A 15,357-nucleotide genomic window follows, 5' to 3' on the forward strand; every position below is an offset into this window, starting at 1 on the left:
AAACCCCATGACACACAGTTCACAAGCTCCTCACTCTTTCCAATCAACAGAACTTAGTCTGTTTTGTGTGCGAGTGTGCCTCGGCTTGTTCTATTTTAAAACCCAGACCCTGGTTCAACCCCCCCTTAACATTCACCCCTCCTCGACATGTCACGATGAATGGGATGAATCAGGGAAGCCTAGTTTACGGTTTAACTGGAAACATGGGAAAACAATTCTGATTTGTTGGATTTGAGGGTTTACATGCTGAGAAGAAGTTGTGAGCTACAATAAAAGACCACCTCAAAGTTTCAGTCAAAGAAGAACTGAAGGTCTACTTCAACGGATTATTGCGCAACTCAAATCTCTGACCTCAGCCTTGTGGTTAACATCATTTGGCTGATGGGAGGATGTTACAGCAGCATGGTATTCATGAGAATATTTCCACGGTCAAGGTGTCCCCGAGTTGGTTTAGTAAAGTAGAGTAAAAGACTGGGAGTATTAAGTTATTAGTATTACATTAAAACCCCTTTTGGAAATAACACCTACACACAAAATAATGCCAAAAACTGACAGTATATATATATATATATATATATATATATATATATATATATATATATATATATATATATATATATATATATATATATATATATATACACACATATATATATAAATAAATAAAACTTGACTAACTATCTCCGTTGGCTGAGTCATAGTAATGTATTTACCAACACACTTACACTGACTCATTTTCTGTGGAGAGTTTCAAAAACCAAGTTACAATATTACAACCAGACTTCCTACAGTCAATATCACAGAATAACTACACGTCTTTGCACATATATTAAAATGCTTTTTTCCACTACAATCAAATTATAGTTACATGCGCATATAGTACTATACTACATAAACACAAACTGTTCCTGCAGTAGACTTAATGCAAATTAAAATCTCTTATTAACCCATAGTCGCATCACTACATTGTGATGTAAAGCATTATATATTCTCTATTTACAGTACTCATCTTTCTAAATTTGTTTCGCCATAAATGCCGAAATGTAATATATTGTACAGAAAACATTGCTGTCTCTGTTTACAATGTAAAATAAATACGGTGTAAAAAGTAAAGCATGTTTTTGTTTTTTTTCCTGTAACGAAAGCTAACCTTACTTCCCCATATTTGAGCAGCAACGGGGCATGGAAAGAGCAATGTTTCCGTGTGTGTGTGTGTGTGTGTGTGTGTGTGTGTGTGTGTGTGTGTGTGTGTGTGTGTGTGTGTGTGTGTGTGTGTGTGTGTGTGCGTGTAGTAGCATTACTTACTCTCTGCGGTGGCGGGCCGGAGGCAGGACGACAGACCCAGTATCAGACCCCAAAACAAGGTCACGCGGCTCCTTTCCGTTCGAGACCTCATTCCTGGATGAGTAGATCCTTCCAAATCCTGCAAATAAATATGTTGATGGGGAGGAAACGTGGGCAAAACCTGCTCAGAATTATTAAAAAGCTTCATATTTAAAAAATTCTCCAGCCAGTACCTTTGAGCAGTTAGCCGGCTAATGGAGCTAATAGCTACTACCAACAGGCTAGCGGGATAGCCTCCTCGCGTCTCCTAACGGGTAGTCCAAAATCACAGATGTATTCCTCTGACTAGAAAATACGTATTTATAGTTCAGTTTTTATTCCCGCCCAAAACAACACCGCACTGATGTGTACAGTGAAGCCAATGCAGTTAAACGGGTGGCGGGGATTCCTCTGTAATCCGCATCTCCACGCTCTATATCTGGAGGAAAACCGTTCAACGTCCCGCTGCTAGAGGATTCCTCGGGAGGCAGAAAACGAGTCAAACCCGCCTCCCCTAAAATTGTGATGGAAAGAGACCGTCTATGGCGTACAGTAACATCTTACATTGATGCGCCAGCCTCCTTGTGTGAACGACACGACGCTTCTTTCGAAGTATCCAGGATACAATCTAGTTTCAGACCGCAGCCTCCTCCTCCTCCTCCTCCTCAGCCGCTCATCATGCACACACGCACCGCGTTGTTGTGGTCGGAGTAATTCACCTTCATATCAGCGGAAAAATTGATCATTTTACTTTACTACTCCGGCTCGGGTCAGGTACTGTGGCTATATAATCCCCTCCGTCGATAGATAGCTGCGTGGGTAGCGTCCTGAGACAGATTCATGTACAGGTACATACACAGTCTCCTTCGACCAGTCTGCAGTCTGTCGTGTTCGCTGTAAACACGGCGCCCTGCGCAGAGATCGTCTCTGTTGCTAAAGATGAATCACTCCTTCCAGTCTGTGGAGGTGGGCGTCGCTCTTACTGCAGTTTGGCGACAATAGGAGCGCAGTTACCATAGTGACTGGTCTGGTACTCACAAGAAGTCAGTTTTATCTTTGTGTCTTTCACCGATATTAATATCAATATTAACTAGAGGAAGCCACATGTCATTGCTTTTCATTATCATTTGCACATTTTCACAAGGACCACTTCACTACACCAACTTTCCTTGTACATTCACACCAGACAACGAGGCGGTTTTTATAATGTAGACTGTTATTAATCTACGAGTAGCCCAACACATTTTCAATTCGCCGAATGCGTTAATTTTCGCGCTGCTTCTTAAAAGTCCACCTCGGCGTAACAGATCGAAAGAATTGCACAGAGTGAGACTTCCGACTTTACCCTCCCCTCTCTGGTCGCCGCCGTAGCGACTCCGTTTACGACGCGGAGCGAAGGAAATCCGGGATGCTGATCCAGGATCGGGGTTGTTTTGCTGCTCACAAAACACGCAGCAGCGAAGGGCTGCCTACACAAAGATCGTGTCTGTCTGCGCCACCTGTAATTACACTCTTAATTCCACGCAGTCACAGCTGTGTCTTTATATCTGCGGTGTTATAAGGCTGTCATGCATCGCCTCCACGTGCAAATATCACTCGCGTCTTGGTATTCACATATTGCTTTTGAGTGCGTGTGTTATATCTGTCTTATTGTTACACAGACAATACAATAATATGTGGGCATGGTTGTTTTTACATTATGATATTACATTATAGTATTTAACTTTGTTTAATGGACTAGAATATAAATCATATTATATTCTAATTTACTATCAAAAAATTGCGTTGATCTTAAGCCCCACGCCTTATTATACCACAACATTCATCACGCAGTCTTGTCTTTTGGAGCTTGCTTGGTAGCAGCTCATGCAAAAACATTCGGCGCTGGGTTTCCCCTGAAAAGACACCAAAATGCTGCCATCTTGAGGGGAGTGGACACAACTGCAAGCTTCAAATCTGCAGTCAAATAAGAGGGAGGGGTAAAAGCTCTAATTTGCTGAAGCAAACTATGAAAATATGAATGTATTCTTTCTTGAAGGCATGGTTTAAACTATGAATTATTTTTGTCTTTGCGCATGTTGTTATTATGGGAGGTCACGGTGGCTATAGATCCGACAACCCTGACAGTGCTGAGCCATAGAGCTAAACAGGGATTTCAACTGTTAACCTTGGCCTTGCTATTGAGCGCCAAAAACATCCACAAAACTGAGAGGCAAACTAATACCATACTGTAGCCTTGCAAGCTAAATATAAAGGGAGACGGTTACCTCAGTCGTTTGTCAGGAATTTAAAACAACTCACCTCATCACACTTCGTTTGAGACACGGACAGGTACGGTTGCAAGGCTATTCTGAGGTCCAAGGCCACGGGCCAGCAGCTTACGGTGCTGTGGGAGAAGCAGACGGTAAACAAAAAACGCCGACAGAAGAGCCCCTTACAATTTTGATTATCCCCGTAAATACAGGCCGCTTTCATCACTTCACAGAGCAGGAGCACAGAGGCATTATTCGAACGCCGCACATTACCTCAGCTCTGGCAGACAGCACTCGGCATCTGTCACAATCCAACAATTAGCACTGAATGGAGGGAGACAAAAAGAAATGCACATTAAAACTGAAGTGAATATCGGTGGCCACCCAAGAGTCCAGCATTCAGTGAGTCAGCCTCTAACAAGTGCTCACTGTACCAACATGACCTCCCTGTGCCAGAGAATGTTGTGCCTGTCCACTTGCATTTGTTAAGTCCCCATTAAAGTCCCCATGAAGGCAGCCGGCGGGCCCACCTACCTCGACTGTCCCGGTGGAGTCCATTTTCGCACTGCACTCATGTGGAAATAAGCCTGTTTACCACCAACGGGTCACACATGCTAATGAGCGTCTGTTTGTTTTCCACCGTGCTCATGCAGGAGGAAGGGAATTTAGAGGGGAAATAATAGATGATATGCAGACAACAGCCCGGGTGGCTTCGCTGCACTAATGATGAAAAACGTACAACAGAGAATTAATGGATATGAAATCAGAACAGGAAATGCGGTCTGACGGTTTGATGTCGCTGGGTTCTGATCACGCAGAAATGCTGAGTGTCAGCTGGCCTGGTTTGGAAGCAGTGGGGCAGTTGTGGTTCAAGAATCCCCAAGGTGGACTGGCAGTAGACCCAAAGACCCAATAAGCGTTGCCACAGGAACCCCCATCTGATAGGTAAGGTAGGATATAATGTAGAATTAGATACTTGTCTAGACCATAAACTGTAGATCCTATACTGATGACACAGCAATCATCAGAAGTCCTTTTGTATCTTCTCCCCTTTTGCTAGTGCAGTGTCTGTTGAAAACATGTCTGTTCAAAACGGGCCGAATGCTTGGCCTGTGGTGACGCTTTCTTAAGAACCGCTCATCCAAACAGTGTCACACTCAACACTGAGCAGTACACCTTGCAGATGACACTATACCGTCATCGGCCGGATTACGAACAACAATTAGAGTTCAGAAACCGACAATCTTACAGAGTGGTGCTCAGAGAACCACCTACTGCTCAACGTCAGTAAAACCAAGGAACTGGACGGCGCACACCCCTGTCTATATCAATGGAGCTGAGGTGGAGCAAGTTAACAGCTTTAAGTTCTTGGGAATCAGAATCACAAACAACCTGACATGGTCCTCCCACATCTCCATCCTGGTGAAGAAAGCTCATATCAAGCTGTATTTCTTAAGGAAACTTAAGAAGGCAGAAGTCCTGTGCCAAGTTCTTGTCAACTTGTACAGAGGATCAATAGAAAGCATCCTGAATGGAAACATTACAAACTGGCATGGGGTGTGCATGGCCCAGGACAGGAGGGCTCTACAGCGGGTAATTGAGACGCCCAGAACATCATTGGTACCCATCTACTGAGCATCGGTGATATTGGTGACAAGGGGTGCCTGCGAAGAGGTGAAAGGTAATTAAAAGATAAAACCCAACTCAGCCACAACCTGTTCACCCTGCTTCCGCCTTTAGTTAGTTATTAGTTACTATTATTGTTAGTTTTAATTTAAATAGTTTGCCAATATGCAGCACACACATGAATGCACATGAACACAATGGTGTCCATTTTAAACACGGCAGAAGCTAAGGTCCCAGGACATTCATCTTAAGGCCTATTAACTCCTGCTAAGATGAAAGTAAGACATTTAACTTCTAATAGGACGAGCTCAGGTGTTACCGATTACATTAACGATGGTTCTCTTCCATTCAAATGGCCCAGCGGGCAATGACCCAGCATGCTGCATACACACTGTAAAAATGAAGCAGATACATTGCATTCTGCCAGTGTTCATTTTATCTTTTACGCCATGTGCGTTTCCTGCTGTTTTCACAAGTCCTCTCATACACGTCAAAGTGCCTTCATTGAAAAAGGCCCCTTGTCTTTTGATGCATGACGACCTTTCAAATGATGCTTTGTTGCACAGGGGGGTCACCATCGATTTAAAATAAATTCAAGCATTTGGGAGGCAGCAGTTAGTAATGCAGTTCAGGAAAAATTTGCTCAAGACTTATCGCCATTGTTCCTTGATTGATTTTGGAATCTTTTGCTTTTTACAATGCACGCTGTTGCTTTCGATCAGATTCTGCCGACTGCTGTTGGTCACGACACAGAAAGGTACAGCTAGTGTGACATCACGGCTTTGAGATTTCAAGGCAGCGAGGAGACAAAGGTACAAAGGGTCCAGTAATTAGCGTGGTGCCTCAGTTGCTGGTGCATTAGTAACAAAGAGTGTGAAATGATGTAATGTGGCGGTAGGAAGTCTCAGAACTCCTGATGACACATGGGAAACACAGAGGAAGGGGAACAGTGTAAACCCTCAACAGTGCACACACTGAATGGGGAAAAAAAATTATTAAATAAAATGAGCATCAATAAACTGCTATACCACAGGGCTCCTGTATTAGATTCAATGGTGTCTACGTCTAAAGATGTGTCTTACCAATGTGTTTTGAGAAGTAGTTGACACACAAGGAACAATTCTACAAATGTTTATGAGAAACAGGGACACACAGTACATTTCATATCCTGCGTGCTGATATTTCGAGTGAATTAGAGCCACAAAGTATACTGTAAATCCAGTCATCTTCACATTTACCCAGCACAAATGTATCCAACACATTGTGTCTGAACTATTATTATTTCTGACTGATTGATCACCGTAGATTGTGTCCACTGTCCAAGTTTTAGCCTGATCCTGGGATATGTTATTAACATGGCAAATTAGAAACTTGGTTCTTCACATCCCTGTTAACATGGTTCCCACATACCCAGGTGTCTGATCATCTGGGTGCTGTCTTGTCTTCATTTCTCGCTCTCAGCGCTCTTCCTGCCCGGAACAAAGAGTTGGAGGTGTTCGTCAGAGGTCGACTGCTGAATGTGGAGACGCAACCGGATGTAACCAACTAGCTCATCCGGCAGCCGAGAGAGCTTTTAGCATCCTAGCTAACGTAATCTAAACAGCAAAGACCGTAACATTTTAATAATAACTCCATATTGTCATTTGACAACACAAAAGAACAGACATGATTAAATCCATCCTGATATTTAACAACCACGGAAAGCCGCGGCTGATCAGATTCTATCAGTATTTTGTAAGTATTTGTGGGGGTCGCAGTTCAAAACATTAGCATCGTTCTGTTGCTGTGTTTACTCATTGAGCGTTGTATGACCTTTTGTCAGCTAGTGCACAATCCCCATCACAAATGTTCAAGATCTCGTTATATATATATACATATATATAAATGTGTATGTGGTCAAATTGTTTGTCATTAACCAATTTACAACTTATAAATAACGTTAGCGGATGCTAGCTTGCAATGGTGTAGAGGAGCAAACCGCAAAGCTAAACTAGCCATTTTTCAGTCAGTTCCTCTTATTGAGGCAAACATCTCTCTTTGTAACATATTTAACTATGTATACCTCCCTAAGCAGCATTAAACAGTTGCAATTTAGCCGTATTAAGATAAAACACAAGTAACTTGTATGCTTTGTACAAATACATTATTACTACGTACTGTACTTATTGGCTTAGTTAGCTAGTAATCACAGACTTTGGATCATTCACCACCTGTCTTTTTACGCTTTTAGCTTATAACTGCAGGTAAAAGGTGGCCCATGTCTGTCACAGAGAGCAATGAATCTAATGTGAACATCAACACTTATTATTAATAATAACTCCTCTCCAGTAACTGTTGCTTCGGTAGATACTGTTACATTACACTCAGATAATTGTGAGTGGTTTAGAAAGATTAATAATTAAATTGCATTATTCCCAAATTCCCATGCCAATTGATCAATCAATTAACGGAGAAAACGATCAGCAGATTAATCCGTAATGGAAATACTATACAAAATAGTTAAAAAGTAGCTCCACTTCAACTACATCAGTAAAATCCGACTTTTATATAATGCATGTGTAATAATGATCTCATGATAATATATAATCACAGAGGCCATTTGTCTGCATTGAGTACTTTTACTTTTAATACTGCAATACATTTTCCTAGTTATACTTACATTCTTTTACATAAATAACATTTTCAATGCAGGACATTTACTTTAGTTGTTACAGTGTGATCTTAGTACTTTTACTTCAGTAAAGGATCTGAATACTTCCTCCACCACTGTCCACAAGTGACCAGATAATGTGGTTATCAAGGCTCTTATCTTAAACATCAACCGTTGCAATGATATGATACTATACTTGTGCCTATTATCTGTGAGTGGGAATTTACGAATGCACTGAAGTCTTATCAGTTTGATCAAATTACGTTTTTGTGGAGAGTTTTGTGTAAAATACTTTCATTTGGTACGACAAGAGAGTACTATATCAGACAAGTAAAAATGAAATATCACTCAAAACAATGGCGGGTGCCTGTAGAGTGAATTTATTAACCAAACACAGACTACATTTCCCAGAATGGTTGTCACTTAACAGACTGTGCAACATGTTTTCCTGCAGGCGGAAGAGATGCAGCAGCAGATCATTCGGGAGACTTTCCATCTGGTATCCAAAAGAGACGACAACGTCTGCAACTTCTTGGAGGGTGGAAGGCGAGTATTGCTGTCTTTTTGGCGACCATTCCGTACGAAAAATTGTGCTTTGACAAGGGAATAACCGAGCTCGTGTTTCTACTACGTGTGCATCTAAAAAGACTGTCACTGTGTGTTTGTTGGTGGTGATGGATGCACGAATTACAGACAAGCTGCTGCGACTGAACTCTGTTTTTTTTTCACTTTGAGACTGAAACACATGACATGTTGACAAAACTCCATGACTCATAAAGTGACTTCATGACTCACTTTATACTCATGACCATAAACCCTGGGCCACCTGTGTGGACTTTGTCAGTCTGGTTTGATGTCACTTGGCAGCAAAGACGAGCAGCTGATCAGCAGCTGACTGCAGCTGCAGTAGCGTGACTTTATCCAATAGATGGAGGCAAAACTCACAAAAGTGGACTCTTCTTTTCATTTCTCTCATCAACTCATTTACACACTGAACCCTGAATGTGAGTTTTATAGCAAACACTTATTTGTTTCATTCCCCGCTGTCACCTTTACTCGCAGCACAAAGCTAGAATTTTCTTGTAAGGTTGCCTTTTTTTTTTTGGTAATCTTCTTGCAGTCTCATCGGTGGCTCCGACGACAAGCTCATCTACCGGCACTACGCGACCCTCTACTTTGTCTTCTGCGTGGACTCGTCTGAGAGTGAGCTCGGCATCCTGGACCTGATCCAGGTCAGCTTCTACTCTGCTTCCAGACATATTCGTTACAATGTGTGGTTTCCGAAGGTGGAACGAAGACTCTTCTGCCTCGCTCCCCCGAGCTGCTTAACAAGCTCCTTTCCATTACATTATGCTGCATCTGATTAATTTTGGGAGTCGAACCCATTGCCTCCTCCCTGGTTGTTTTTAATGCTGGTGGATCTGAGAAATGAAACTTAACTCTATTGCTGATCTCGATGGAAAATCTCTGTGGATGAGATGGTAACGAATAATAAAGATGTCTTTATTGCACACTCGTAACAATTAGTGCCCTAAAAGTTAAGCAATGCCACCGACCTGCTCAGTCCGCCCACTGAACGCTGACATCAGATATTATAGATATTATTATAGATATTATAGATATAACAGAGATACAAAACAAGCCACAATTACACAGAGAGTCTGCCTGAACCTCATCGCCTTAACCAACACAAAACCCGACAAAAGTAGGAGTAGTTTCAATAAATAACCTGCAATTTATTAATGTTGTCATCGATATTGGTTTTATTTGCGAAATCAGTCGCCATTTCTGTCGTTTTTTAAAAATGTTCAGAATGAAACATAACCACTGGCTTCCTGCAGTTTTGGACCAGCACCATCTTTACTTCACTTTTCTTATTAAGCAGATCTATAAGAACTCTGCTAATTAACGACAATCTCCGATTTTTTTTAAACCCTCGAATATAATCAAAATCTCTACTAACCATATAAACCATTTCTCTGTACTATAACAACATTTGAAGTTTATTTGAGAAGTGAGACGATTGACCGTCCAGATCTTCTTCTTCTTCTTCTTCTTGATTCATAGGTGTTTGTGGAGACGCTGGATAAATGCTTTGAAAACGTCTGCGAGCTGGACCTCATATTCCACATGGACAAGGTGAGTGGGGGTCGAGGCTCGGAAGCAGAGCAGACTCTGCGATAATAGAAAGTATGACAAGAAAATTATTTTGCTGACTGGCAGCCGCAGGAGGGCGGTGACTCAGTCACTAGAGGGTCAGTCGAGGCTTGAGGGTCAAGTTCTACATGGGAAACATCTTCTTTGCTACGGTTATTATTTGTTTTGTGTAAAAATGAAGCTCAACACCTATAAATACACTAACTGCAGAGTGCAGATACACGAATATGCCGAGAGTGTGTCTCCTCTCTGCTCTGACTGCAGCTGGGACTGCTGCGCGAGGCTGCTGTGAGAGTACCCGCCTGTGAGTGCTTTGGGGCGGCTCACGGCAGCACCCGCTGCTCGTTCACGACAGTGCAGAACGGTACGTGCTTTAACGTCAGAGTCAAAACACCAGAAAAGTCTCCAACAACACCAGAAAAAGTGGCTAGATTTGTCCCTAGTAGCTTTTGACAAAAAAAGTCGCCAAGGGGGTTCGGAAAGTCGCCAGTTTTTTTTTTTAATGGGAAAAAAAAATGATTATACATGTAGTGTATTTATACAAATTATTAAATTATAAAATAGCTCTAACTTTGTGATTCTGTCTAGGCCAGCAGAGAAGGCCCACCACTGCCGGCCCACCACTGGGTTTACTGTATGTGTGCCAAGTCTGCAGTGGCGGTTTGTTATAAATGGTTTTGTTTTTCATATTCAGTAAACGGTTCAGATGAGGGGAGCTTTGTGCTTGTGTGCGAGCTGTGAGGGGAGACGTGACCCCCCCCCCCCCCCCCCCCCCGAGGTATCGTGCAGTGCAGTTGTGTGTGTGACTTCTCCATGCAGCCAGCTGCTTTTTAGAAACAGCCAGCTGCTGTAATTGATCCACTTCCTTTTGGTGTATGGGCCAAGAATGTTTTTTATTAGTACAGTAAATCAAACTGTGCTTATTGAAGGAGCTCTGAAATGCCTCCTTTGCTCGACAGTTTGTCTTGAGAGCTGCATTTCTTTGTTTAGAAATCGTCCAAACTGTCGGTGTTCAAGGGTTCTCCTGGTAAACGATATGTATTTCAAAGAATCGCGCCTGAACAGTACGCAGGCTCCTTTTAGAAGGATCGTCCCGCGTTGTGTTCAGACTACAACGAGTGTTGCAGGAGACTAATAGAGCACATCTCTATACGGCCATCTGTATTTAATTTGCCCAGCAGGAAATTGATGTCATGTGTGTGGGGGTTTGGCTGGAGGAATGGTCCCAAGATGGAATTGGGAAATACTTCCACTGGAGATTAAAATGTTTTGCTTTCATTAGGCTTCCCTGCCTGGACAACACCGCCATGCTTTGATTTGTAAAACTCTGATTTTGGACTTATGCAGATTGACAAATTACAGATCGAGGCTGTTTTTAATTTCTTTTCCTCGTGTCATTTCATGCAGCTGTAACTGCTTTTTTTGCCAGGAGAAAAATAGGAATATAGCTTTATGGAATATTATACCTTGCTGATTACAAAGGCATGATTGCTCTAGTTTAACATCCTTAAATTGAAAGCAGTTGTGCATCAGAAGACAGTCTCATGTTCCCCCGAAATACTTTCTGCCCACAGGAATTCACGACTCGAGAGTGAAAATTGAAACTGCTATTGAGCCACGAGAGCGACGTTTTAGAGAGGATTGAACACTCCAACATTAGTTTCTTGCCTCTCTCGTCCCCTTCTGTATCATTTGGTGTAAGGAAACACAAATGAGCTGAGGACTGTTCGGGTGCGGGATTGTGAAATGCCGAACATCACACCCGTTTAAACCCTTGAGCCTGGCTGTGGGTTTTCATTGTTGCATTCTGCTGCATTTCACAATGTGCTCTGGATGTCGAGTCCCAGCACGCAAAGAGACCTGTTCCAATGATGTGTGCTAACTGCTGTGACGTGTCTGTCCGCAGGTCCATTACATCTTGCAGGAGGTGGTGATGGGAGGCATGGTGCTGGAGACCAACATGAATGAGATCGTAGCCCAGGTGGAACTGCAGAACCGCATGGAGAAGTCCGAGGTCAGTCCGTCAGCCACGTTAAAGGACCATGCCAGTGTCTTGACATCAAACATCACCGTCTTTATTAGCCTGGTAGCAGACCTCCGAATCGCCGCCCACATCTCGGATGTGGCCAGCGATCCAAACAGGTCTGATGTTGCTGTTGATGTTGTTGAAACAACTGACCAATCAGAGCTTAGCAGGCCTAGTAGCTAGGAATGTGCTTCCCAAAGCTAGCTAGCGAGCTACATTCATGAAAAATACAGACGAGCATTAATGAGACTGATCCAGCTTACAGAAATAACAAATGTTTAAAGGAGTACTCCACCTTTTCAATTGTAGTCTTCAGCCCCAACCAAAGCGGACTCAAGTGACATCACTTGAGGCTATTTATCAGACTTTGTGTAGCTTAAGACAGATATGCAGCAGTATTCCCCAAGACCTGGAAACAGACTTTGGTGTGTAAAATCAACACATTTCTTTGATCGTTGGGAAAACTGTTGAGCTAACTTTCCTTTTATCGACCGCTACAACCAGGAGAGGGTTAGCTTAGCTTAGCATAAAGACGGGGCTTAACAGCCTGCGGGACTCCGTCCAAAGGTAACAGAATCTGCCTACCAGCACTTCTACAGCTCCCTAATTTACACGTATCAAATAGTATCAAATAATAGTTAAATCTGTACAAAAACTGAAGTGGGTCTGGACTACCGTAATTCTTGGCAAGAAAGCGAATAAACATATTTCCGAAATGTAGAACTGTTCCTTTTAAGGTTGCAGTTCAGCAGCCAGCCCTGAAGTCTCACATCTGTGAATTTGCTTGTAAGTACTGATAAGGAGACATTTCCATAACGGTTCCTCAACCACATCATAAACAGTGTTGGCGACATGACCTCTCAGGCATACTTTAAAAATGTTTGTCAGTTAAGTATGTTCAATATGTTGTAAGTAGACTAAAAGATGCAAAAAATATTAGTTCAGTGTGGTTGTTTTTTCCTACTTTCATAAAATGCTGACAGTAGTCATACAGAAGTTTTTTTGCCATAGAAAAAACAAACATATGCCAACAATTATAAAGATACTGTAATCACACCCAGATTCCACTCCGCTTTCCCATGTCTTATTTTGGCAGGGAGGTCTGTCGGCGGCCCCCGCTCGCGCCGTCTCTGCCGTGAAGAACATGAACCTGCCCGAGATTCCCCGCAACATCAACATCGGAGACATCAATATCAAAGTGCCGAGCCTCTCCCCGTTCTGAACGGCCATCCCCGCTGAGCTCCGCAGGGCTGATGTACTACTGATGCAGCTCCCCTCCACCCAGTTCTGTTGTTACGAGAGAGAAAAAAACAGTTTTACATGTGTATCATGGGACCACAGCAGCTTATTCTCTCCCCTCATTCTTACCTTTTCACATGAACTGGCGACGAGCAGTGGATTCTTTTCGAGTTCTGCTGTACACAAGTTACAGATTAACGCCCGTTGACGGATTTGCACAATAATGTAAAGTTTGATTCTATAAAGCATCAAGAGGAATTTTAATATGTATGTATTTCCTGCTATTCTCTCTGTCTATGTGTTATTTTGTATTTCTCCAGTTGATTTACTACTCCCGCCAAAAGAAAGACTGAGTTGGCCCGGTGCCTATTTTCTTGCACAACTCGTCCAAATGTCTGACATCCATCAGCGGTCGTTGCGCCCGGGGATTGAAAACGTTCCCATCTGTCTGGATCGAGCTTTGTTGGACTCACCAGTGTTGGCTTATAATTACTAAAACACATCGTTATCTCCTCTATGTGTGTGTGTGTGTGTGTGTGTGTGTGTGTGTGTGTGTTCATACGGACTGGGATTAGACTCCTCTGCTTGGCTCTTGTCTCAACTTGTTTTCCTTTCTCTGTAATATATTGTGTTCCCGACGTCCTCGTAATTTGCGAATGACATTATGGCTCTCCATGGTGCAGATCGTGCTCAGTGCGGCAAATGTAAATGCTGTCTAGTTCTAGCCAAGTTCCAATGTGCTGCAATAGGATCTTGCCAATAACTGTTCAGAGAGGCAACAGGCTAATTTTGCCCCGTTGTGGATCGTTAAGTGTTTGTATAACGTGTGTTTGTATCTTTGTTGGCTGGTCATTTTGTGATCACGTTCTTTCAAGCCATGCCTCCGATAAAGTTTCACTGTTACGTCCTATCAAAGACATTTCTCGCCGTTGTAAATTAAATAAATGAAAATACATTCCCCCATGGCTGTGCTTTGCTCATTCAACGTGGAGTTTTTTTTTTATCCTTGTCAGCAGGTATGCTGAGTCACCGGGCTGTGATCAACCAGCCTCCCTGGTCAGAACACTGTACCTCTGAGGATCTGATTTCTTTCTGCTCAACCACAATATCTTTCAGTCCCCCCCACCCTCTCACTAATTTAGGGATTTTTGAATTGAGGGAGCTGTTCCCTCCCTACATCCCCAGGAAAAACCTGTGGTCAGCTCTCACCACCTCCCACATCCACCCTCACAGATGCAGGCTGCGAGTGTTTCACATCAGCCCCTGGATCATTCCAGCTCCACTTCTGCGTCTCGTGCAGACTTAAACCAGAGCTCGCGGTAGACGTCCAGCTACACGAGGTTTGGTATGTACTGTTCTCCCACATGTTATTTCAAACGTGCTACATGCTAAGTTTACTCCTTAAGTTGCAAGTTGTGTCTGATACTACCAGCCGGCGTCTTAGCTTTCCAGCCTTTGGCATCTGGTGCATTGTTGCGCAGAAGATAGTTTCTCAGAATTGGTCTGCAACAAAATGATTCATGCCTGACTGTTCACAAATGGTGCATGAATTCAGTGTCGGGAGAATACATCCGCTGGGAAATGCTGTTTATGAAAACGAAGATGATCACTGACCATCAGTTTCAGTTCAAGTGCAACATATACCAAGGCTGGTGACCACTTTTTCAGTAGTATGCAAACAGTAAATACAGAAATTATAGTATATTTGAAGTCCCAGTTTGATTTATTGGCTCTGCTGTGGATTAATTGGTTGCCAACATCCAGCGTGGGCTGTACTGGAAGTAAACTCTGCAGCTCTCGCAGCTGACTGAAGTTTGTCAGTACAGTGTGGAGCGGAGACCGCACAGAGCTGATCACAGGTTCATGTGCAGGTAGAGCAATAATGCAAAAGCGTGCATGGCCACTAAAAGGTATTTTAGCATCACATTCTTGAGATGAGACGAAAAGGGAATCTGGTAGAAATGGCAAAGGTGAGTGAAGACAGAAAACCATGCAAACAAAATGAGTGTGAGTCATGCTGGTGATTTATTTCTCCATATGAACCAGATTAAGTTTTACAGCGGAAGGCAGGTGGCCAGTTTAAA

General features: G+C 42.8%; 2 protein-coding genes across 5 annotated transcripts in view; one reads left to right on the top strand and one right to left on the bottom strand.

The window, feature by feature from the left end:
• igf1rb (insulin-like growth factor 1b receptor) overlaps window positions 1-2,239 on the bottom strand; it is a 41,973-nt gene extending 39,734 nt beyond the window's left edge. The window contains 1 exon segment of the mRNA XM_076077815.1: window positions 1,306-2,239. Coding sequence (XP_075933930.1) covers window positions 1,306-1,492 — 187 coding nt within the window. The 5' untranslated portion in view covers window positions 1,493-2,239.
• A 4,464-nt stretch (window positions 2,240-6,703) lies between these two features.
• On the top strand, window positions 6,704-14,233 carry ap3s2 (adaptor related protein complex 3 subunit sigma 2). Of its 4 annotated transcripts, XM_076077818.1 has the most exons (7): window positions 6,728-6,935; window positions 8,306-8,397; window positions 8,972-9,083; window positions 9,919-9,990; window positions 11,915-12,022; window positions 12,772-12,820; window positions 13,131-14,233. In XM_076077818.1, exons 1-7 carry the CDS (start codon window positions 6,867-6,869, stop codon window positions 13,271-13,273), a joined length of 645 nt encoding a protein of 214 aa, XP_075933933.1. In that variant the 5' UTR covers window positions 6,728-6,866; the 3' UTR covers window positions 13,274-14,233. The 4 variants fall into 4 exon arrangements, 3 of the variants coding, with proteins under 3 accessions (XP_075933932.1, XP_075933933.1, XP_075933934.1); XR_012947615.1 differs by having other exon boundaries at window positions 6,724-6,935; window positions 11,915-12,820; window positions 13,131-13,226; XM_076077819.1 differs by lacking the exon at window positions 12,772-12,820 and having other exon boundaries at window positions 6,732-6,935.
• The last annotated feature ends 1,124 nt before the right edge of the window (window positions 14,234-15,357 follow it).

The sequence above is a fragment of the Anarhichas minor genome, unplaced genomic scaffold, assembly GCF_050575085.1.
Source record: "Anarhichas minor isolate MPS153535 unplaced genomic scaffold, ASM5057508v1 ptg000062l, whole genome shotgun sequence".
NCBI lineage: Eukaryota > Metazoa > Chordata > Actinopteri > Perciformes > Anarhichadidae > Anarhichas > Anarhichas minor.